The sequence below is a fragment of the Moschus berezovskii genome, chromosome 9 (genome assembly GCF_049115385.1).
Source record: "Moschus berezovskii isolate FMDL1 chromosome 9, NW_MosBer_1.0, whole genome shotgun sequence".
Classification (NCBI taxonomy): domain Eukaryota; kingdom Metazoa; phylum Chordata; class Mammalia; order Artiodactyla; family Moschidae; genus Moschus; species Moschus berezovskii.
In genome coordinates this window covers 67,980,385-68,006,256 of record NC_142468.1, presented here as the reverse complement: position 1 = coordinate 68,006,256, position 25,872 = coordinate 67,980,385, and the positions used below count along the sequence as shown (strand labels likewise).

Genomic DNA, 25,872 nt, shown 5'->3' with positions numbered 1-25,872 from the left:
AAATGTGTATATTTTAATCATTTTCGTGGTTTGCTGGGAAAAAAATGGAACATCTTTTATAAAAGGAGCTGTTTTTCCTCAGAAAAGGAGAAACTTTTCATGTGTCAGCTAGTGTTACCTGTTCCTTAAAATATAGGCAATATTTGCTCAATTTCACACTCTGTGGAAAGCCAGAGAACTCACTCATTTGATGCATATCTATTAAATACCTGTAATGCACTAGACACTGTTTCTTTTCTGGTTTCTACAAATTCTTGGTAGAGGAAAAGGTGGTAGGAAGTGATGGGGTAATTTTTTATTTCATGGCTACCTAGATCTAGCTGACTTTTTTGTATTCAGCTTTACAAAGTACTTGTTCTAAATTCAGTGCTTTGATCTCTGTCATGGATGTAGATTAAAATGTGGGAAAACCCCCAAGCCACCTTGAGTGCAAGAGAAAATTACCCTATTGTACTACATAGTAAACAACTAGCATGTTTCAGTCAACCCTTGAACAAGGCAGAGTTAGAGATGGTGGCCCTCTGCACAGTCAAATCTGAGAATAACTTGTAGTCTGCCCTCAGTGTACACAGTTCCACATCCATAGAGGCATCCAATGACAGACCTGTAATACTACGATACTTACTTTTGAAAAAATCTGCATGTAGATGGAACCAGGTTCAAGGGTCAACTAAGTATGTAAGTCATTTTGTTGTACCTACCCATTGTCAGGAATTTCACACTGGCTGTGCCTCCTGATGATGGCCATCTCAGCCTCTGGCCATCTTGTTAGATTGTCTTCCCCTTTCTCTCCCTCCAGCCTTAGAGAATACCTGGTAAACCTCTTTTCTCTTCTCCGCCATCGTATGTGCGGTTGAGTTCCCGCCTCACCATGTCTTCTCACAAGACTTTCAGGATCAAACGATTCCTGGCCAAGAAACAAAAGCAGAATCGTCCCATTCCTCAATGGATTCGAATGAAAACTGGCAATAAAATCAGGTACAACTCCAAGAGAAGACACTGGAGAAGAACCAAGCTGGGTCCATAAGCAGCCTCACATAAAAAGTGGCACACATGTTAAGACCACTTTTTTAAGCAGCCAAATCACAGTGAGAACATCACTACTGTAATGCTTGGCTCCTGATGTTTCTTATTTCCTTACTATCAATCCGAGACTCAGTAATAAATATGAAACATTGGAAAAAAAAGAGAATACCTGGTAAACTCAAAATTCTCTTTTTTTCCCCCAGATTCTTTTATGGTAATAGAGTGATTTAGCTGTCTCCTTTAGTGCCAGACTCAGCTCAAGTCCTATCTTGACCTTTCAAGAACCCATCAGGGTACTCAGCTGAATATAAGTTACCTCCAGTCTTTTGTTACCTGTAACAGGCCCCACTTCCCTAAGAAAGTTATTAGGAGAAATGTTTTTCTTCCATACTTTCTTCACTTCCCTCTCCCAAGATGCTCTATGTCTGGGACTTGAAGCCAAATTCTCCAGAATGAGAGACTATACTGTACCGTCCAAGACATTCTGTACTCCTTTTTTAAAAGTGTCAGTCTGTGTGGGAATATGAAGCAGAAAGTATGGAAGGCTTTGGTTAGAAATGGAGCTTCAACAAAGTGCTTTCAAAGGTTCAACTCCAAAGTATGTTTTATAAAACACTACATCCATGGCCTACCCATAGGTATTAAGTTAAAATGATTGGTAATCTTAGATTGATATTTCATATACTATAACTTCACAAATCTTACTTTCTTCAGGTGCCATTATTTTGAGTGAAATATTTCTATCTCTGCCATTGAAATTGGTATTTGAAAAGGCAACTGGGTCTTACAGGGTGCCCTGAAATGGTCCTTTGTAGGTCAGGTCAAGATGAGAGCCTGGTCATTATCTGAATACAAAGGCTTCTTTTGTTTAAATATCCTTGAAAAAGTGAAAGTGACCTTTGAAAAGGCAACTGGATCCATAAGATGCCCTGAAATGTTCCTTTGTAGGTCAGGTCAAAGTGAGAGCCTGGTCATTATCTGAATACAAAGAAGGTATCTTTTGTTTAAATATCCTTGGTACTGATCTAATCTATGGGGTTAGATGTCAGGATAATGACTACCCTTTGGGTTGGGGAGCAGATAGACACAAAGGGAGCATGAAAGAAGGAAGGAAGGACAGTATCTGGGTCATGATAGTGATTAATTCCTTGACGTGGGTGCGGGTATAATCTGCACTGGTGGAACTTCACCATTCTGAATGCTTATGATTTGTACTCTTCCCTGTATGTATGTTATACCTCATTAAAAGTTGACTGTAAAAATATCCTGTGCATTGAGCAAGTTTAACATTGGATCTTTGTCAGATACTTTCTCTGATATAATACTATGATGAAAAATATTCCTGAGTATTAAGTCATGCAGGTTAAATTGATTCTAGGGAGCAGTATAGACCAGTTAAACTCTGCAAGGAGGTTATTACTGAAACTACTTGTTGGCTGTGTTGTTATATATCACTTTTAAAAAGATAACCTATAATTTTTAAGAAATTGTGTCCTAAGTGGTAGCCATTTATCTGCTTAAAAACTGAGTGCCTTTGAGATTCATTTTCTTGTTTGACTTTATCCAGAGGATAGATGATTTCATATCCTGGATAAACTCTTGCTTTGTACAGAGTGCTCTCAGTCATTCCATAATGGAGTTTCATAGGTGAGAACCATGATGCCAATCTAATTCTCATTCTTTTATTATAGAAGGTAATCTATTTTTTTACTCTCTTGAAAGCTTCAAATATATCTTCCTGATGTTCTGAAATTTCACAAAATTGTATCTTTTTGTGGGTTATTTTTCATTATTCATTGCTCGGTATCAGGTGAACTTTCTCAATCTAAAAATGTGTCCTTTGGCTGGAAAGTTTTCTTCTGTTATTTGTTTATTTCCTCCCCATCTTTCTTATTGATTTTTATGCCTTTTCTGTTGGTTGGCTATTGGACCATCATGACTCAGTTTTCTCATATTTTCTGACTGATTTTTTTCCTTTGCTTTCTGGAAGATATCCTCAAATTTATTCTATAGACCTTCTGATGAACTTGTCTATAATCACACTTTTAATTTCCAAGAAACTTATAGTAGCTTATATTTGTTTTATAGATGCCAAAGCTTATCAAATGTCTATTGGGTTACTTATTAGAATATTTCAAACTTTCTTTTGTTCCCTGAATTGTCATTACATCTATTCATCTTGGGGCTTCCCAGGTACTCAGTGGTAAAGAATCTGCCTGCAAATGCAGGAGACGCATGTTCAGTCCTGGGATGGGGAGGATCCCCTGGAGGAAGAAATGGCAACCCACTCCAGTATTCTTGCTTAGAAAATCTCATAGACAGAGGAGCCTGGCAGGCTTCAGTCCATGGAGTTTCAAAGAGTCAAACACAACTGAGCATACATGCACGCTTTTCATCTTGATCTTACTCTTTTATGTTACTAATTTTTCCAAAACGCTGGTGAGCCTTAATTGTCCATTCCTATTTATGGAAAAGCCTGGATGGGGTAATGTAGGAAATGGGCATAGGCTTGTTTGTGGTTGGTTTCTCACAGGTCTTTCGCTGGATGGAAGGACTGACATCAAGCCTTCTATACTCTGAGCAGGACCAGTAAGTTGGTAGACCTTACTTTAGGGCATGTGGTTAGGGAGCAAGGGGACAGATTTGCGGTTCTCTTCCCCCAATGAAAGGACTGTGTTCCTGGGGAGCCAGCCTCCCACACTTGTCCAAAACCCTGTCCAGGTGGCTCTTCCAGTTTCTTTCTGTAGCAGCTCCCCATTTTTATCCTGGGGACAAATGGTTTTATATTCCCGGGATGGGTGCTGGCAGCAGTGGGCAGCTGGCCCATTCTTTAAAAGTTCCAGTAATTAATTTCCCTGAATGCTGTTAATACTTCCCTCACCTGGCAATTCTGAGTGTGGTGCCTTGCTGAGGCTGCAGGGCAGAATGGCTCTCAACTCTTCTACTCTGACTTATCACTGCGTTTGTGTCTGTTTTCTACCTTCCAGAATTTGTCAGAATTCCTTGTCTACTAACATACTCCTCCCACCCTGATTGTTTATGTCATGGCTGTATTCCCATGTGTAAATTTTTACTGACATTTCAGAGGGGTTTAGAGAATGAGAGGAGGTAAACCTGTGTGTGATCACTTTCTCAACCAAAAGTCAGATGCAGCTTTGCAAATAAGTGACTGGCCCTAGAATACTAAAATAAGTAGCAAAGACTGGGTTTGGAACTTTGGCACTTTATATGAAAATTTCTATTATAAAACAGAAAACCAAGATCATTTTATCAAGAACAGTCAACAGTAATAAACTGTATATTGTTTAATAGTTTATAAACTGTTTCTTAATACTCTTTCATTTTTGTATTGGTATTTTCAACTGTATTCCCCTTGATCTTAGAGACCTCATTGTATATACAATCTAAATTCTAAGAGTAGAGTTAAAAAATGTCAAAAGACGGGGTTTAGAACCTTACTGGTGTTGGAAATCCATGACTAGATTCCTCATGGAGACTGACAGAGTTAGGCTAGATTGTGAACTCACCACTTGACACTAGATCTGGTATTTTAAACTATGTCTTTTTGCAGCTAAAATTACTTAAGCTTGTTAGACATTAAACTGGGGTATGTGGCCTTGCAATTCACATTAGCCTTAATCTTCTTTTAAAAGGAAGTAGTTATTATTTCTTCGGAGAAGGCAAATGGCAAGCCACTCCAGTACTATTGCCTAGAAAATCCCACGGATGGAGGAGCCTGGTAGGCTGTAGTCCCTGGGGTCGCTAAGGGTCGGACACGACTGAGCAACTTCACTTTCACTTTTTACTTTCACACGTTGGAGAAGGAAATGGCAACCCACTCCAGTGTTCTTGCCTGGGGAATCCCAGGGACGGGGGAGCCTGGTGGGCTTCCGTCTATGGGGTCACACAGAGTCGGACACGACTGAAGTGACTTAGCAGCAGCAGCAGTTATTATTTCTTAACCTCTGTCAAACAAGAGGAGCTTACATTGTGTTGATAATGTGAGCTTTGTATTACATATTATGTAATAACAGCTTAGTACATGTTTGTTGAATTATATAATCATGACCTCCATAATTTTCTTTAATAATTTTAAGCAACCCAGTTACCTTATGAATGTCTTCTTCTAGTTCATTTCCGTTCCGTTCCATCGCTCAGTCATGTCCGACTCTTTGAGACCCCGTGGACTATAGCCTACCAGGCTTCTCCGTCCATGGGATTCTCCAGGCAAGAATACTGGAGTGGGTTACCGTTTCCTTCTCCAGGGGATCTTCCCGACCCAGCGATTGAACCCGGGTCTCCCACATTGGAGGCAGACGCTTAAATTATTACTCTAAATGATGGAAGATTAGAATCCAGAGTTATTGTACCAGAGCTTTGCGCGTAGTCACCTAGGTCATTTCTTAACTTTGTCGCCCCCAGATGTGGTGTTGTTTAATTAATTAATTAAGCACCTTGTAAATGTTAAACCATAAGAGGATCAGAGAGAGCTGAAGGCACATGGGTAAAATATGAACATTTTGTTAGCATCTGGTACAGAGAAGGTAGAGGAATGTTTTATCTTTTCTATTAGTAAATGTCTTGAAAGCAGGAATCATCTTTTTGAGTTTATATCCTTTTCACCCTCTTCTTATCTGGAAATAATTGCAAACCTACAAAAAAGTTACAAAAATAATACAAAGAACTTCATATAACCAGTACCCAGATTTACCACTTGTTAACACTTTGCCACATACTTTAATGTGTATTCCCTATAACTAGGAGATTCTCATAGCAAAATCAAGAACTTTAGCATTTTCTATGCTTCCCTGGTGGCTGAGGTTAAAGCGTCTGCCTCCAATGCGGGAGACCCGGGTTGATCCCTGGGTCGGGAAGATCCCCTGGAGAAGGAAACGATTAACCCACTCCAGTATTCTTGCCTGGAGAATCCCATGGACGGAGAAGCCTGGTAGGCTACAGTCCACGGGGTTGCAAAGAGTCGGACACGACTGAGTGACGGAATGGAACGGATGCATTATATAAAATTCTGTATTCTATATGGCCCATATTCCACATTTATCTATTGACTCAGTAATGTCCTTCACAACGGTTTTTTTTTTTTTTCCTAGTCTAAGATCATGTATTGAGTTCAGTTGTATGTCTGTTTAGTCAGTTCTCTTTGGTCTTGAACAAGCCTCCACCTTTCTCTGTCCTTCATTACATTGATATTTTATAGATATATTGTCTCTGTTGCAGATAGCTTTATATTTCTGGCACAGGCTATCACCCCAGGAATTGTTTTTTTTTTTTTTTTTAAGAAAATAGTTACTAAACATTTTTGGGGAGAGCACCTTTCTTTCAAAAAGTTTATTTAATATGGGAAAGAAGTGTAGGTGTTTTAGGAAAAAGAGCATATGTTTTGACTTACAGTTGTTATTTAGTCACAGACTTAGTTTTAAATTGCAGTTTTTCGGCTTTTTACCTTTGTAGCACTGGACAGGTTACTTTATGTCACTGACTCACAACGTCCTCAGCTCTGTGTTGACATGAAAAAATGAGACAAAGTATATTAACAGAGTAGCAGGTGACCTGAATAGGGTGAATGGAAACTAACATGAATATTCACTTTAACAGACTTCAAGTTGTGAGAGGATGACTGCTCTTGCCATGTTCAAGGGTTAAATACTTCTCTAGCTCTAGTCTGTAGAAGGTACTGGAGAAAAGTCCAATCAGAGCAAGGAAGCATGGAATCAGTTATCACATTTTGTTCTCTAATGAGATGTAAATATCATCTAAGAACTCCTTGCATTTCTTAAGTGCTGTATATCTTCTTAACAAGGTTACGGAGGCCCCTCTGAATTTTTCCTCCCATGCTCAAGCTCTTTGGTATTTGATACTTCACAGTTGCTGTTTATTCTACAAACTTAATAACTAAGTGCAAAATGGTCATGTTCAAAGAATCATTTACAAGGACAGCTTAGTATTTGCTTGTTGGTTGATTTACTGACGTAACCTCTGTGCTGAATTCACTGGAATGTGACATAGTCAAATCTGGCTTCTTCCACTCCTGAGCTGGTGCAAGAAACACTTGGCAGCTATTAAAGTGCTATTCTTTGCAGTTATTTGGTATAATTTGCCACAGAAGTAAATTCCAGGAGGTAATATTCTTGCTCGGTTGTACTCTTGCATGACCGAAGGAGTTCATGCAAGGGCCAATGGTCTCTAACCCAAGGTGATTCTCTTGGCAGCCGGGAAGACTTTCAGCGGATTCCAGAACTTGCCATCAACCCATTGGGGGACCGGATCATCAACGCCTTCTTTCCAGAGGGGTGAGTCCCTGCAGGTGTTGGACTTCCTTTTGGAGGCTAATCTGAAGTATTGATATTCGTTGGGTCATCTCAGACCATGATCTTCCTATTAGACATTCCTAACTCAATCATATCTACAATATCTCTACCCTCTCCCTGTTTTAAACTTCAAATAAGTATGTTAGCCCATTTTCACAATTCTGTCTTTAATCTCTGTTTTTCTTTGATGTAAAACTAAGCTTTTAAAAAACTATAGAGATAATTTCAGATTTATAGAAAAGTTGCAAAATTTGCAAATAGTATGACAAACACTTGTATGTCTTTTACCCAGATGCAGTTGTTGTTGTATTGTTAATATTTTGCCTCATTTGTGAATGTTGTCTGTCTCAGTCCTAGCCAATAAAAACATCATTCAAGCCACATACATAGTTACTACAAATTTTCACATTTTAAAAAGTAAAAATAAACAGTTAAATTAATTTTGGATAAACAAGCTAAATTAACTTTGGCAATATATATTTTATTTAACCCTGATGTATCCAAAATGTGTAAATCAGTATTTTAAAATTATTGTAGTATATATTCTTTTTCATAAGATGTCTGGCATCTATTGTGTAATTTATATTTAACCATACCTTTCAAGTACTATAAGAATATTAATATAAAATATATTTCTTCCAGCTTTATTGAAATGTGACTGACATGTAACATTGTATAAATATAAGGTGCACAACATAGTGATTTTATATATGTATATATTGAAAAATGATAACCATAATAATATTAACGAACACATTCATCATTGCATATAGTTATTTTTTTCTTGTGATAAGAACTTTTAAGATCTCTCTTAGCAACTTTCAAAGATACAATTCAGTGTTGTTACCTGTAATCACTGGGATTCCCTCGTGGCTCAGACAGTAAAGCGTCTGCCCGCAGTGCAGGAGACCCAGGTTCAATCCCTGGGTTGGGAAGATACCCTGGAGAAGGAAATGGCAACCCACTCCAGTACTCTTGCCTAGAAAAAATTCCGTGGATGGAGGAGCCTGGTGGGCTATAGTCCATGGGATCGCAAAGAGTCGGACACAACTACAATCTATCTATAATCACTAGGGTATGTATTTCACCCCCAGAATATATTTATCTTAGAATTTGATACCTTTTGACCACCTTCATCCACTTCTCCTATAATCTACTTTATTCTAATATATTATTGATAGTCCAGTTTTTTCAGTTTATCCAACAATTTCCTTCCTCCACTATAGGATCCAGTCTGGCTCAGTTGTTGTCATATATTCTTAGCCTCCTTTAATCCAGAACATTACTTTTCTTTTCTGACACTGGCTAAGGATATAGTTCCCCTACCACACACATACTTTCTCAAACAGATTTAGGTTTGTGTAATTAAAACTAGGCATTTGATATGCTTCACTAAACCTAATATACTGCCTTCAAAGTACTGAGTCAATATTTACTGAATTGATTAGGTACCTTTTGCTGAATAAAGCTTATTATCTAATCTTGTTTTAAGTAAGAATGTCTTTAACAATCTCTTCCTGGTTCCTTGTGACTTGTTTATATGTCCCAGAGGACTTTAAAATGTTACATGGTTGCCAGTTCTTAATGAGACTAAAGTGTCAGTGAAAACACTCAGGTAAAATAAGTGGAAAGGAAATGGTAGAACTCTGAGTTGAAAGCAAAGGAATTTGCAAGTTGAGAAGTTGGTCCCTCAGTAAACCTGAGTGACAGAGAAGACTAGCAGCCAGTTCCTGTGAAGACAGCACTCAATGAGACTGAGACCTGCCCTTTTCAGCTTCATGTTGACCATGAGTGATCATCTGTTCTTCCTCATTTTCTGATTTTTTGTCTCCCTGAAATGCCCTGATTGTTTCAGCTGTGGTTTTAGTGCTGAATTCTTGTCTTTTTAAACTTCTTTTTTTTTTTTAGCCCTTGCAGAGAATTGAACTGTGTCCAGGGATGACTTTCACTGCTATATTTTGTTTCCAAACCTTTTGCAGTGAAAAGGAAACCCTGTAGAGTCATTTTGCCAACTTTTTTTTAAGTGTTCCCTGGAGAATCCCAGGGATGGGGGAGCCTGGGGGGCTTCCGTCTATGGGGTCACACAGAGTCGGACACGACTGAAGTGACTTAGCAGCAGCAGCAGTAGTCACATTGATCATTTGAAAAAGCAGCTGTGGAAAGCTGTTTTATAAAGGCCAGACCACCTTTGTTGTGACTGTGGTGGTGCCTTATTAATTGATCTCTTGTTAAAGACACAATGAGTGCTAATGTACTCGAGGTATGTATGAGGAGGCTGAGGATGGCACCGAGCTACATGGCTAGGCAAGCCTCCCTCTGCTTCTTGCTCTGTCATAAATAGATACTTGACTTCTAGGTCATATGCAGGTTCAATTTGGTTTTTTTTTAAAATTAATTATTTATTTATGTATGTTTCACTGCACTGAGTCTTTGTTGCTGCACTTGGTCTTTCTCTAGTTGTGGCAAATGGGGGCTACTCTCTAGTTGTGGTGCACGGGCTTCTCACTGTGGTGAATGGGCTCTAGGGCCTAAGAACCTCAGTAGTTGCAGCACGTGGGCTCAGTAATTGCAGAGCATGGGCTCTAAAGTGTGGGCTAAGTTGCCCTGTGGCATGTGGCATCCTCCTGGGATTGAACCTGTGTCCCCTGCGTTGGCAGGTGGTTTCTTAAGCACTGGATCACCAGGGAAGTCTCTCAGTTTCGTTTTTTTTAATAGAATGAGATTTGAAAGTAGGACATTGGTATTTAGTTTCCTTTTACTCAGAGACATTATGTCAGTGATATATGTTTACCTATTTGTTCTGGCATATGACTCCGATCTTATTACACATTCCATGATTCCTCAACTCTTATTCACATTTTTTAGAGGTAATGAAAGGTCATTCTTTTGAGTACAGAGGGTTCATGACCTAGCATTTGAACTCTGCCTTTAGAAGGTCTCTGATCTGTATGTCTGCTTGCGCTTAAGACCCGATATACCGCATCTATTCAGTGGGGACAAAGACTAGGATTTATTTTTAGGTAGCCACAGGAACCAGACAACCTGTTCTCGCCATGACTACTTTAGATAAATAACTATTCACATGGGACATTCTTTTTCAATATTAAAAAGCATTCTTTATTCATTCAAATTTTATAATTATTTCTTATAAGATTACTGATTAACTGTGGCACAATGAAAAGATTTTCTCTAATCTTCAGTACCAAAAAAGCTTTATACATAAAGAGGTCTTTCAAAGCATTATGAGGAAAATATCTATCCAACTATGAGGGAATAATTAAATCATGATACAGCCACACAATTATGCAGATGGTTAAAATGTTTTGAAGTGTTTATATTGGTTAGAGACATACCTAAAAGTTTTTAGAAAGCCAGATACAAAATTACATATGCAGTATGTTCACAATTCTCCAAAAAGCACAGAGAAATTACTGGAAGATGTATTAACAATGATTCTAACTGATTGGTAGAACTAGAAGTGGTATTTTTCTACTTTTATCAAATTTTCAAAATGTAGTTATTGATTCTGTGACTAAATAAAGTTTATTTCAAAAGCAGTTGTTACATAATATGCCTTAACCTTAAAATATCACTAGGTATATGTGACTGCAGGGGAGATATGCGAGGTAGATAGGGAGACATTCGGTTGAAATGGCTAACTTGTTGTTCACTTCAGAGCCTGAAGCAGTGAGTTCAGGTGTTGACTTGTCTGATAGCACAGCCCAGCTGCTACTTAATAGTCCTCCTTGGGCAAAGAAATAAAGTAAATTTAATAGGTAACTCACTCTGGTAAGTCCTATTACCTTTCTAAGTCTGGTTAATCATTTATAAAGTAAGAATAATAATACCTACCTCAAAGGGTTGTGGCAAGACTTAGCTGAAAATATTTTGTGAACTCTAAAGTACCATGCATATGGAAAGAGACTTCATTAAATGGACCTTCAGGCCACTCTGTTATACCTGTTAATATATTAAATTAATAAGAAATAATCACCTTGATTGACATGTTCTTTTTGTTATCTTTCTTGATCAGAGAGGACCAGGTGAACTTCCGTGGATTCATGAGAACCTTGGCTCATTTCCGACCCATTGAGGATAATGAAAAGAGCAAAGATGTGAATGGACCAGAACCACTCAACAGCCGAAGCAACAAACTGCACTGTAAGGAGATAGTCTTCTGGCTTAAAATATTTGCTTTTCATTTTTTACAAATAATTTATTTATTCATTCATTTACTGAACAATCATTTATTCGAACACAGTGGTTAAGAGCTAAGACCCTGGAGCTAAACTGGCTGGATTTGAATCCTAGCACTGCCACTTTTTGGCCCTGTGACTTTGGGCAAGTTACTTCAGATCTTTGGGCTGCAGTTTCCTTTTCTGTAAAATGGGATATTAAGAGGTTTCACTCAGGAAGGTTGAAAAGATTTGATGACAGATCTTCATCTTCATCAAGTGCTAGAGTGACAGCAGTGAAAAAGATCCAGCCCACCTTAAAATTTGACAGATGCTGGGATGTCACTTAAGAGGGGTGGACAGCCAGGTTAGTGAAAGTTTTCATTTTTCTCCCCATGCCTCTCGCCTCCTTTCTTTGGATACTTCTTAGATTTCCCTCTGTCCTTTATTGAGTTTGTGTAAGATATTGCCTAATCCCTTATAATACTTCTCCAAGAAATTAAAATTGATTTCTCTTTTCATTTAACACAAGTTGAAATTGTATTGAATTGATTTTGCCCAAACTTATGTTACTGGGATGCCCACCAAATTTTTACTAGATGATTTAAAGAAAAATTAAAAGGCTTTATAACATTGAAACAAATATGGATAAACTATAGGATATAATGCTAAATTTACATACATTTGAAAGATGGTACATGAAACTTAAAGTTTTAATTTGTAGCCCTTGGCCCATATCCCCAGATCTCCCTTGCTATAGGAGTATGAGTTCACTCCTCTATTTCAGGTAGAGTTTGAGAAGTACTGAAATAAATATTGTTGTATAAGACAAAAAAGGTTTTTGAACCCAAGTAATAAAACACTGCTCCTCTTCACTACAAAATCATATACCTTAGTGAACAGCAAAAAACTTGAATACAAACAAAATTGAATATAGAAGAAAACAGAATTCTGATGAATCGTTCTCAAATTTATTGGATACTCTATGTTTATTAGTGAATATCCCTTTCTTCTTTCAAGACTAAGTACTGTTTGAAACAAAGCCTTGTGTCTTAATGTTTTATGAGGTTTAGTGTATATTTAGTACAAGTTTGCCTGATGCTGGCATTAGTATAGGAGATTATTTTCTTATTCAATGTTGTCAAGCCAGGAGTTGATCAATAATTGAAAAAGTTGGCTTTAGCATGGAATCATAGAAAAGGATACATGGCTTAACACTTTAATTTACCTTAAAATATTTAAAACACATTTATTGGCCAACCTTTGGGTGTAAGACCAAGAGTTGTTTTGGTTTGTTTTTTTAGAATTATTTCTTTCTTTTTATTTATTTAGTTTTTACTTGGAGGATAATTGGTTTCCAGTGTTTTATTGGTTTCTGCCATACACCAATGCAAATCAGTCTTAAGTATATATTGTTTTGTTTTAATAAAGTTCTGTTGATGGGAGTTGTGTGACATTTTTTGCACAGAACCTATCTGTAATGTATAGTCTGAGGTTTCTGGGTGCAGTTTCTTTTCAGTGGAAAGAGGTACTTGGAAAGCATTCTGAGAATAGAATTTTCCAGGTGTTTACATTTCTTCCTTCATCTTTTACATTTGTTCTGCCACATTTTCACAACAGTTTGGTTTTGGTTTTTTTTTTTCCTCTCTTCAGTGACTTGATTTTGAGTCTTTCAAAAGCTGTCAAACTAATTTTCATTTAAAAAATAACTTTCTTTTCACATATGTTTCATTTCCTATTAAGTTATACAGTTTTATGAAAACTACAGATAGCACAATTCTCGGATAGTTGACACACCTGATTGTTGGTAAGAATCCAACTCAGCAGGTGGAGTAGACGCTCCAGAGTCTCCCATTGGCTGCAGGCGTGCTGTGTGCTGTCAGCTGGACCGATTGCAGAGGGGAGGGGACTGTCTGTGGATCAATGAGTTGGTTAAGGAGAAAACAATTAAGAGACATTCTGTGCTCTACAAAACTATGCTTGCTTTTCTAATCCAGGATTAGAGGAGGCTCTAAAGGTTATCAGATGTAATACAGATCTGTTACCTGTATTCCCATTACAGCGTAGGCTCTACTTTTTTCAAGTCATGAATTCCCTTAGCAGTCTGGTGAATAGTATCAATCTCATCTCAGAATGTTTGTGAAAGTATAAAGTGAAACACGTACAATTATAAAGAAAACCAACTATATTGAAATACAGTTAAAAAAATGTTAAAGCCACTTTGTGATGCTGTGATGCTTCTTTGTTCCATACTAAATAACAGGGCGTGATTGGGAGCCCTTTGGCTGTAGAGCAGCTCTGTATCTTGCTTGTGGTGATGGTTACATGAAACTACGTAGATGATAGAATTGCGTAGAACTGCACACCCATGCACATGCACACATGGTGAAGCCTGGATAAACTCTCTGGGTTGTACCACTGTCGGTTTCCTGGTTTTGATGGTATGTTACAGTTATGCAGGATGTTACCTGCAGAGAGCCTGGGGTGAAGGGTATATGCAGAGGCTCAGAGAGATACTTGTACATCCACATTTGTGGTGGCATTATTCATAAGAGCTGAAATGAGAAAGCAACCCATATTCATCAGTGAATGAATGGATAAGCAAATTCATTAATTCACATTGACCCTAAAGAAAATATTCTAAGTAGCATTAGTGGATATGGTAGTTACTTAGTGTATCAGCTAGGATACCTTCAGCTGAGTCAGCTGACTTCAACAGTCAGGAGCTGTATTATCTCACTTTACAAGTGAAGTGGGGCACATGTCAGGGTTGATTATATTGTCAAGGACCCAAGTTTTTCCTGCTGCCCTGCTCTGCCATCCTTAGGGTCTGCTTCATCCAAAGGTGTGGCTCCTCATGGTCACATAATGGCTTAGTGGTATTTAGGCTATGTGCTTCCCTGTTCATATCTGACAGTGGGGAGACAGAGACAGACAGGATGCCCCCTAAGCCATGGATGAGCTTCTGTTAGGAAGGGAGAAGTCCAGAGTGCCACAGAAATGGCAGAGTTCAGGGTGAGATAGAATAGCGTGCGCTAGTGATGCATAGTTTTTACCATTACTTTAGTTTTGGCTTTCAGATCAACTTTTACAGAAAGCTGAACATGAATTAGAATTCAGTTGCATCCTGTATGTTAGGATCACATTCATGTAAGGAGACTGGTGAAACCAAAGCTACAGGAGGAGTCCTTGATGTCTGCTTCTCTGTCTATATATTGGTTTTCCTTAATTTACCATAGAGCTGTGGAAGCAGCAAGAAGGTGCTTCTTGTTGTAGACTGAAGAGAACAGCTGAACATTATATACCCAGCAACACATTTGCTACTAAGGCAAATTTGTTTATTGTCCATCTTCCTCAGAGAATAGTCTCTTCAGGAACTCTGAGAGCATGCTTTGTCCTATCTGTTTTTCATGCCACAGTGAAAGAATGTCAAGGGCAATTAACAAGGCTGTGCTGTACCTATGTAGGCACGGGCCCAAGCACACACAGTACTGCTATTCTATTTCCAGGAATGGTTCCTTATTATTCTTTTCAGGTCAGTGAGGTTATAATGTCTTATGTGGAAGGTCCAACCCATCTTAGAATGCTCGAGAGCATGGTAAGCAAGGGAGGGGTCGATAAGGGGAGGGACATGGAGACAGAAAGAGAGAGGGATAAAGAGATCTCCTGTCTCCTCTTTTTATAAGGGCATTAATCTCATCATGAGGACCTCACCCTCATGAGCTAATCTAACCCTAATTACTTCCCAAAGGTTCTACCTTCTAATAACATCACATTGGGGTTTATGGTTCCAATACAAGAATTTGAAACATTCAGTCCATGGCAACTAGGTTTCAAAAATGAGCTTTTCAGGTTTCTCTAAATACTTGGTCAGAAAGAAATGTGTTTATTCCGGTACCCAATTAAGAAATTCAGAAGCATATTCATGGGTTATATAGCAAGCAGATTTCTATCCCTAAATCACCCTAAACATTCCTTAGTAAATAACACATTTTATGGTATTGTAGAATGATAACAGCATATGCAGAAGAGAGAGAGTGTGTGTATATGTTTAAATTTGTATTCGATATTGAACTATAGTTGATTTACAATGTGTTAGTTTCAGGTGTATAGCAAAGTGATACAGTTATGGGTGTACATTACATTTGTTCTTTTTCAAGTTGGTAATACTGTATTAAACACACATTCATTTTGGAACACTTATGATCCTGTCCCTTCCATGGGAGTCAAAAACTTCCTAATCATATAAATCTCAACTCAACTAACGAAATTAAAGAAAACTGACAAACATCAGGGAAAGTCTCTCCTATTTACTACCCCTTTGAGAATTTTAATATGTACCTTACAAAAGGTAAATTGGATTTTTCAAAAATTTTTACTTGGACTTTTAGTGGACTCACCGCCCTCCTCCCTCTTTTTTTTTCCTTTTGGTGGAGGCAAGGGGTGATGTTTAAACTTGTAGATGTTCATCCATGTTTTCAAGCCTTTGCTCTCAGTATTAGCTCTTCCTGGAATCCATTCTTTATCAGATTTCTGTTTATCTTTCAATACCTTGTTCAAATGTTACTTGAACCAGAAAGACACATCTGAAGTATGCTAGGTTCCCTGGTATTTCATATGTATGATAGCATTTCATTTCAGTTCAGTTCAGTCGCTCAGTTGTGTCCGACTCTTTGCGACCCCATGAATCACAGCACACCAGGCCTCCCTGTTCATCACCAACTTCTGGAGTCTACTCAAATTCATGTCCATCAAATTGGTGATGTCATCCAGCCATCTCATCCTCTGTCATCCTGTTCTCCTCCTGCCCCCAATCTGTCCCAGCATCAGGGTCTTTTCCAATGAGTCAACTTTTCGCATGAGGTGGCCAAAGTATTGGAGTTTCAGCTTTAGCATCAGTCCTTCCAATGAAAACCCAGGACTGATCTCCTTTAGGATGGACTGTTTGGACCTCCTTGCAGTCCAAGGGACTCTCAAGAGTCTTCTCCAACACTGCAGTTCAAAAGCATCAATTCTTCGGTGCTCAGCTTTCTTCACAGTCCAACTCTCACATCCATACATGACCATGGGAAAAACCATAGCCTTGACTACACGGATCTTTTTTGGCAAAGTAATGTCTCTGCTTTTTAATATGCTATCTAGGTTGGTCATAACTTTCCTTCCAAGGAGTAAGTGTCTTTTAATTTCATGGCTGCAGTCACCATCACCGGCTGCAGTCACCATCACCATCTGCAGTGATTTTGGAGTCCCCAAAAATAAAGTCTGACACTGTTTCCCCATCTATTTTCCATGAAGTGATGGGCCCAGATGCCATGATCTTAGTTTTTCTGAATGTTGAGCTTCAAGCCAACCTTTTCACTCTCCTCTTCACTTTCATCAAGAGGCTTTTTAGTTCCTCTTCACTTTCTGCCATAAGGGTGGTGTCATCTGCATATCTGAGGTTATTGATATTTCTCCCAGCAATCTTGATTCCAGCTTGTGCTTCTTTCAGCACAGCGTTCCTCATGATGTACTCTGCATATAAGTTAAATAAGCAGGGTGACAATATACAACTTTGATGTACTCCATTTCCTATTTGGGACCAGTCTGTTGTTCCATGTCCAGTTCTAACTGTTCTAGAATATATTAAAGTGCATAGTGTGTGTTGTTCTCTACTGGATTGTGAATTCCAAGGACCAGATCTAAATCTGTGTATCTTGATAACTATAAAGCAACGGATATGGGCCTTTTAGTATTTTCAGTAACTTCAGTACCTTTTGGTTTTCAGAACTGAAAACCAAAAATCTTAGCGGCATACTTGAAGTGATTCAAAGCCTCGAAAGTACAACATTCAGCTATTGTATGGTAGTCACGTCCTCAGTGTGATGTCTCACAGTGCCTATAAAATCATCCAGTGTTACCACACTATTCACTTGGTGGCCCTTTAGGAACATGACACTGTCTGAGTGATTTCTGCTCTTCTGAATTCGCTCTCTCAAATATCGTAGTTTCTAAAAGATCTATCTATTGTTAAAGAGAAAGAAGCATGAAGAGGCCAGGACACCACCAAATGCTTGGTCTTTCTGTTGGAGACAAGTTCTTTACCTTCAGGACTCCCAAGTGGAAGAGGATTATGCCCAGTCTTATTTGAGGCAAAATGAAGACTATAGCCTGAGACACAGCATTTCAGACAGCGCTGAGAAACTGTTCCAAAGAGGCAGCAGGGAAAGCTAGTATATATGTGATTTAGGTGGAGGGGGAGTACTTGCAGTCAGGCACATGTATTTTGCAAAGTTTCTGCTAGTCTTGTGAAGGTTAATGCTTGTCATGAGGAGCAGACATCACCATGAAGGATTTCAGTGCTTTTCTAGATTTGAGAAGATGCAAGAATTGGTCTCATAAAATCGACTCCTAAAAATATGTAACTATCTGAAGACCTGTCCTGCCAGTTTTTCCCAGAGCACAGAGTACCTCATTTCTGCTCTCCACCCTGAACTCCTTTCACAAGGTGTTGAAAATCAGCGGCTGCAGAAGCACATGATTTAATCTTGTAGAGGTAGATGGCAAGTGCCAATTTGTAGTTGACAGTTTTTTGAAATTTGACACGAATTTGCCGAAGTGGTTGTTTTTCCACAGTAATGCGACCTGCAGTCTGCTGTTTGGTGCCTGTATGGCTCCTGTTGTTGACTCTCCCTGACAATGGTGCCCGGAAGACTTGACGGGCTATGTAGAGACGGCCCAACTGACAGAATGGGATTTGGGGTTTTTGCGGGGGGCGGGGGTAGAGTTAACATTCTAAGTTAAGAAACTTAAGAAACAAGTTTAGAAACTAAGTTAAGAAAAAGGACACTCGATTTATGAAGTTTTTTGATTTGTCCAATGAAAGGCCATGTTTTATCTATGCTAAGATGAAGTCATTTATGAGATGCATCCCAATGCCTTAAAGTGTCTTAAAATCAGTTACAGTGTCTTTAAATCTCTACAAGTAAGGGCAGTTGCTCTTGGAAAAACCATTAATTCATTGTCAGTTTTCTGCCTGGTGTCCTTTATATACTTGGTTCCTTGAGAAGGAACATTATTGCTGCTATTGCTAAGTCGCTTCAGTCGTGTCCAACTCTGTGTGACCCCATAGACGGCAGCACACCAGAATTCCTGGGATTCTCCGGGCAAGAACACTGGAGTGGGTTGCCATTTCCTTTTCCAATGCATAAAAGTGAAAGTGAAGTCGCTCAGTCGTGTCCGACTCTTCGCGACCCCATGGACTGCAGCCTACCAGGCTCCTCTGTCCATGGGATTTTCCAGGCAGGAGTACTGGAGTGGGTTGCCATTGCCTTCTCTGCAAAACATTATTGAATTTCCACTGAATTCTTGTTTTTTCCTACCAGTTGCTTTTCGACTGTATGACTTGGATAAAGATGACAAGATCTCCCGTGATGAGCTGTTACAGGTATGTGGGAGAATTCCAATGCACACGGCTAGCTTGTGTTTGGGCCCTGCTGACTTAGTGATGTGGGCAGGAATTGTTCTTTCCTTCAGTAAACCTTTATTTAACACCTGCTGTATGCAGCATCCTGTCCTGCATATATAGGATAAAGCAGAACAGATGACCTGGGGAAACTCGAAATGGCTCATTGAGTTCTCACAGATGTCGCCACTGTTTAAAAGCTAAGTGCTGAAGAATTGATGCTTTTGAACGGTGGTGTTGGAGAAGACTGTTGAGACTCCCTTGGACTGCAAGGAGGTCCAAACAGTCCATCCTAAAGGAGATCAGTCCTGGGTGTTCATTGGAAGGACTGATGCTGAAGCTGAAACTCCAATACTTTGGCCACCTGCTGCAAAGAGCTGACTCATTTGAAAAGACCCTGATGCTAGGAAAGATTGAGGGCAGGAGGGGAAGGGGACGACAGAGGATGAGATGGTTGGATGGCATCACTGACTCAATGGACATGGGTTTGGGTGGACTCCGGGAATTGGTGATGGACAGGGAGGCCTGGCGTGCTGTGGTTCATGGGATCGCAAAGAGCTGGACACGACTGAGCGACTGAACTGAACTGAACTGAAATATCTTTTAAGTGCAGGCTGACACTAAAATATGTTAGATGGTTTAGATCAGATCAGTTATTGTCAAATCAGCTTATTGGTAATTCTGATGACATTTAGGTAAATACGGCTCTTTCGTATGTCCTTAGGCTTGATGTAAATAAGAGTCAAGGAACTGCTGCTGGGACAGTATCCACTGAGCCATGGTTCACTGTTCTTTGTTGCTCCCAACAGATAATTCCCGGTCCTAAAGGCAGCGACTGGTATTTTATCCTGTTAGTGTTGCCCTTCTCTTTCCCTGCTCCCCATTTCCTAAACACAAGTTTAGGAGGAGAGAAATTTCTACTTTTTCCTTTTTTTAATATTTATGAATCATGGGACTTCCCTGGAGGTCCAGAGGTTAAGACTTCGCCTTCCATGTACATCCAGGGTGGATTCATGTCAATGTATGGCAAAACCAACCAATATAATATTGTAAAGTAATTAGCCTTCAATAAGAAAAAAAAGATTTCGCCTTCCAGTGCAGGGGTGCCAGCTTGATCTCTGGTCAGGGAGCTAAGATCCCACATGCTTTGTGGCCAAGAAACCAAAACATAAAACACAAACTATATTGTAATAAATTTAATTAAGACTTTTAAAATGGTCCACATCAAACAAAAAAACTTAAAAAAATTTTACGTATCTTTAGGATCCTAGGGGGCTAACACATTTAGGAATTTCCATAGGGAGATTTCTCTATTTCAAGATAAAACTAAAAAGTAAAGTGCTTTCTAGTTACCTTGAAGTGAGTCTGAACTCATTGCTTTGAGAAATCTCAGTTGAAATTAAGGACCAACCAAGGGTATTCCTATTAATACATTTCTGTGTCATAGTAAAAACCAAAACAGTCTGCAGGTCAATGATCGTGTCCTTTGGTTTTGAATTGGGAACATCTTTTTTTGTAAGAAGATTTCACTTTATTTAAAATTGCTACATATGGGCTTCTGAGTTCTGAAGAGAAAAGTAGAGGCAATCACTCTATAGTTGCAAGTTTTTATCCTCTGGCCCAGATCAAGCCGCCAGAAAGATATATTTTGGAATGGAAGGTTGATTTTTTCTTTTTTCCTATTATCAAGATAAAAGAGCCTGCGGCAGGGTATGAGGAGGAGATCATGTGGCCAGAGTACCAGTCAGTGACTAAAGTGTTCCTCAGGCCTGAAATGACTTTAGAACAAATGTTTTTATGGATTATTGAGGTGTCAGAGAACTAATGTTATCCTAGCAAGAAGAGAATTTGAACATTTTACCAAAGTTTACAAAATTTACTTTTCTAAATGCTGCCATTTCTAAAACATTTGATAATAAGAAATTCTTAATTATTTGGTGGATATTAAAAAAATTTTGCTGTTTGTTATAAGGAAAGTCTGAGTGTTCTTATTTTCCTAGTTTGATTTATATAAAAAGTTCTGACTGAACTTTTAAGGGTGATGGATATGTTTATTATCTTGATTGGGATGATGGTTTCACAAGTATGTGTACATATGTCAGAACTTATCAGGTTGTACATTTTAAATGTGTACAGTTTACTGCATACCAGTTACACTTCAATAAAGATAGTTGCTATACTCATTTTACGAGAGTAGCATAACTTGGACATGAAAATCTTGTAAAGATATAATAAGAAAATTACAGTGCAGTCTCTTTTACTCACATGGATATATAAATCCAAAACAAAATATTGACACATCAAATCCAGCAATATATAAAAAGAATACTATATTGCAGCCAAGATGGCTTTATACCAGGAATTTGAAGTTGGTGTAAAAGGAGAAAACCTACCAGTAGTATTTCTCCATGTTAACAGATTAAAGAAGAAAAATCGAATGTTCTTTTTCATAGAATTCTTATAAAATTCATCATTCAGTCATGATTTATTATGGTGGGAATATTGACTTACATAGTTTTTGTAATTTTTACATTTTTATTGGAGTGTAGTTGATTTACAGCGTGATGTTAGCTTCTGCTGTACAGCAAAGTGAATCAGTTACATGTGTATGTCCTCTCTTTTTTGGATTCTTTTCCCATATAGGTCATTACAGAGTTTCTAGTAGGGTTCCCTGAGCTATACAGTAGGTTCTTATTAGGTATCTATTTTATATAAAGTAACATTGGGGTCGCGGAGAGTCGGACACGACTGAGCGACTAAACTGAACTGAACTGAACATGTATATGTCAATCCCAACCTCCCAATTTTTTCCTCTCCTTCGCCCAACGCCAACTCATGATTTTTTTAAAAGTCTTAAAACAGAGAGAGATGGGAGCTTTCTTAAACTAATAAAAGATATATATCGAAAACCTCATCACTCATTTTAAAAACAGTAATAATAAAAGTTCCGTTTGCCAATAAACTTCTGACTGGAACTCAGAGCGACACTGTGGAGAGGTGGAAAGGGCGCTGGCCAGGTGTGGAGGCCTGGGGAGACAACTTGGGCCACTGGCTGCTGGGACCTGTGTCCTCATGGACAGACTGGGTGCATGATTTGCACTCTACCACCACTCCTATACCCACCCCACTGTACATACAGCGTGCACACACACACAGTTCAGTTCTGTAATCCTAAAAGGAAAACACTTCAGAGAATAATTGGACTGGGACCTGAAGAAACTGCTGTTTCAGAATGAATTTGTCTAGTTGGCCATACACAGTCACTGCATGAGTGCTTAGTTGCTAAGTCCTGTCCGACTCTTTGCGACCCCATGGACTGTAGCCTGCCAGGCTTCTCTGTCCTTGGGATTTCTCAGGCAGAAATACTGGAATGGGTTGCCATTTCCTCCTCCGGGGATCTTCCTGACCTAGGGATTGAACCCACATCTCCTGCACTGGCAGGTGGCATGTTTACCCCTGAGCCACCTGGGAATCCCGGTCACAAGGAAGAGGACAGATGGCTTGGCCAGTTAAAGTTTTTGCTAGCATTGCCTCTTTTTATTTAACCTTTAATTTGTATATATTTCTCCCCAAATGTACAACTTTCAGTTTTCAAGAATTGATTTGGGGATCAGGGAGTATTGATACAAATCAGTATTTCAGTTTTTTTTTTTTTTTTCAGAATATTCCATAACATACGTTTAAAAATCAACTTTAAGAGATTGGGGAAGGGTATAAAGGAATAGGGCAAAGGGAGTCCCGTGAACAGCTGGCTGAGAAAGTCTTTCTTTCCTAGGGGAAAACTCAGCTCTTACCTGTTGAAGACAGAGGTGGTGGACTAGGGCAATGCAGGGCATCATAAAAGCACCCTGTCCCTCATTTCATGTTGTTTTAAAAGTCATGTTAGTAAGAGTTGTTTGTTTCGTTTAAGGTAGCAATTTTCAATGTATATTCACACCCTAAAAATGTTAGCAGAATAAGTGGAGAGCTGGCGTTTTTTTTGGTACATTTGGGAGTAAATTTGGTGAAAGTGTTTTTTAATTCTCTTTGTCACAGTTCTCACAGCCCTTTAACTATGCTTGTCATTTTTCTAAAAGAAGGGATTTAGTATTTAACCCTTCACGGTCTTTATGTTCCTTGACCATACGTTTGGAATAGCTGAGCTAATGCACTGCCAAAGCGAACTGTATTCTGGTAAGATTCCAGAAAGTCTTAACCAAACTGACTTAAACCTATAAGTGACTAGTTTGTCTCATGCAACAAGAAGCCTGGGAATATATTGTCCAGGTTCGTACAGTACCTAAATGATGTCCAGGAACCAGGCTGCTTCTTACTGCGGCATCTACAGTACATTTGACTTTCACCTAATGGTCCCAGGATGACTGTTGTTCAGCTTCATGTCTACATCCAGGCAGGAAGAATGGAGAAGACCAAAATGCAAAGGACTCTCCCTGAAGTGAAGGTCTGCCTTCCTATTCAATAACTTTGCCAAATAGTTCTGCTCATATTATTGTCTAAAATGACCTATATAAGAAGATATGCATTGAGGCTTTTTGGCTGTTATATTAGAGGACATCAAAGAAAGAGAGGGTGGGGGTGGCTTTTTATTTTTTAAATTTTAGAAAGAGAGTCCTCGTGACCCCCAAGTCTCTCATAATCCCTGGCTCTCGGTCCTGCAGGTGCTACGCATGATGGTCGGAGTGAATATCTCAGATGAGCAGCTGGGCAGCATTGCAGACAGGACTATCCAGGAGGCTGATCAGGATGGGGACAGCGCCATCTCTTTCACAGAATTTGTTAAGGTCAGTCACTTACCTCTTCGCTTGAAGAACTTAAATCCTACTATGCAGGAGAGAGGGAGAAAAAACATTAGAGAGGAGCTTGACACAGCATATCCTGTTGTAACCTTCGTAACTGTAGCTGGGTTGCTTTTTTTTTTTTAAACAGGTTTTGGAGAAGGTGGACGTAGAACAGAAAATGAGCATCCGATTTCTTCACTAAAGGACTGAGACCAAACTATTCCTTGCTTTCTAGTATTTAAGAACTGGAACTTGAAAGCCCTCCTATCCACCAGCCCCACCTCCACCCCATCATTCCCCTTCTCCCAAAGTACTACTGCTGTTGCATGACAACCCCAAATATGTTCCGTCAACGCAAACCTGCCTCTGGTGTATAAATAGGGCATTACAGAATGGTACACCCAGTCTAATTCTGTTCAGTGTTGTTTGCCGGATATCTCCATTTCTAAATGTCACCTTCCCTTGTTCTGCTGCTGAATGCCACGCGTCCATCCAGTCTGAGAAAGTGAGAGGGAATCAACCCAAGAACCATCTAGCAAAGCTCTTTGACTGGATGTGAACCGTAGCCAGGCTGCCTTCCCACCAGCTTGGCTTTGGCATGCTCCTTCATCCTTTTTTATGTGTCCTTTGCTTCCACTTCTCTTTTGCCCAACCTACCACTCTCTTAGTCTTTCAGTATCCCTGGTTTTTATTAAGCTTCCATCCTCCCTGTTCTACTTGGCATCCCCAGTTATGCCTGTTAAATATATTTCAGACTTGGCAGTATAATTCAGTGGTCTAGCAGTTTTTAATCTACTTTTACTCTTAAATGGGTATCTGGGATGTTGCCTCCCCAGGAGCTTTTCAATAACCAACACTTCTCTCAGAAGAATGTCTTGACCATCTCTTGGTCCCCTCTGCTCTGTCACCAAAGGACTGTTGGTTAGAGATGCTCTTGAAAGATAAGAAAGATAAGAGGTGTAGAGCCAAGTCTTCTAGGTGGCTTGCCCAGGTCGCTCTACCTCTGGCCTCTGATTCTCAACACACATACCTACATGGCTGCTCTTGTTAGTACAGTGTTGATTCTCTAGAAGTTAGCCATATGCCTGCAGCTCGCTTCGTCTGAGGATAATGTCACCACCAGAATGGCTGCTCTGAGCATTTGCTTGGTGTCTTTCTCATGGGTTTAGGCTGGGCACCCTAAAAATACTCCCACCTCTGCAGCATGGTTTATACCTTGGTGTGATGTGCCCTGGAATGCATTTTACTTCACATTTCTAAGTAGAAAGATAAGTGCCTAACTTATCTCAGTCCATAAGATTTAAAAATTGTCCTCAATGTCTTGAGGTTTTGCACAACATTCTCTCTGAATTTTACACCTGGCACAAGTTAATGCTGGATGCCATAGTCAGCTCTTAATACAGGTCCAAAATATTGAATGTATCGTATCATTAGCTGCCTGGTTACAATGACTTCCTAGCTCCTCTTGTAAACTACTGCTAATCCCTTAGGAATGAGAGCTCTGGCATTGGTGACACAACCTGAAGTGGCATTACAAGCCTTTGCTTGAACCAGAGCAACTCCTCTGCCCCAAGACAGCTTAGCATAGATGTCACTGAATCAGACTGTGATCATCCTAAGATCTGTCTTTATGCATCTCTTCATCCATATATCTGTCCTTGGCTGATTCTCTCTGACTCATTGCTTGCTTGCTTGTTACCTTGCTTTGTTTGGAAGGCTATCCAAGATGTATACACACTACTTCAGGAATTGCTTAAAAAAAAAAAACTGCAAAGGGTTTGGGAAGAGTGCTTAAGAAAGAGTGGCCAGACTGGATGACTCAAGTATAAATGAGAGAGGATTTCATACTGAAGTATCCGTGTGACTTTGTGATCAAGTGATGTAATATAGGAATTGTATAAAAGGGAAGAACTGTCCAACGCTAGTCTGTTAGTGAGGTACGTCAGAGGCTCCTTGACCTGCATATTTAAAGTTCCTAAGATGATGGCTTTTTCCTCTTTATGGCTGTGTAGCGAAATGTTTTAATCCACGGTTGTGCCTTATTGTTCCATTAAAATTGTATTCTTCAATCCATCAATAAATACTTGTGGTTAAAACAAAACAACTTGGTTGATTTTTGTCCT

The 25,872-nt window shown here is 39.3% G+C and overlaps 1 protein-coding gene and 1 pseudogene across 1 annotated transcript in view; both read left to right on the top strand.

The window, feature by feature from the left end:
- Positions 1 to 25,860, top strand: part of CHP1 (calcineurin like EF-hand protein 1) — a 36,721-nt gene extending 10,861 nt beyond the window's left edge. Inside the window, exons 3-7 of the mRNA XM_055436197.2 lie at positions 7,254 to 7,334; positions 11,386 to 11,513; positions 18,892 to 18,953; positions 23,630 to 23,752; positions 23,898 to 25,860. Coding sequence (XP_055292172.1) covers positions 7,254 to 7,334; positions 11,386 to 11,513; positions 18,892 to 18,953; positions 23,630 to 23,752; positions 23,898 to 23,951 — 448 coding nt within the window. The 3' untranslated portion in view covers positions 23,952 to 25,860. The remainder of the gene's footprint in view (positions 1 to 7,253; positions 7,335 to 11,385; positions 11,514 to 18,891; positions 18,954 to 23,629; positions 23,753 to 23,897) is intronic.
- LOC148776478 (large ribosomal subunit protein eL39 pseudogene) lies at positions 816 to 1,192 on the top strand (annotated as a pseudogene).
- Positions 25,861 to 25,872: the final 12 nt, after the last annotated feature.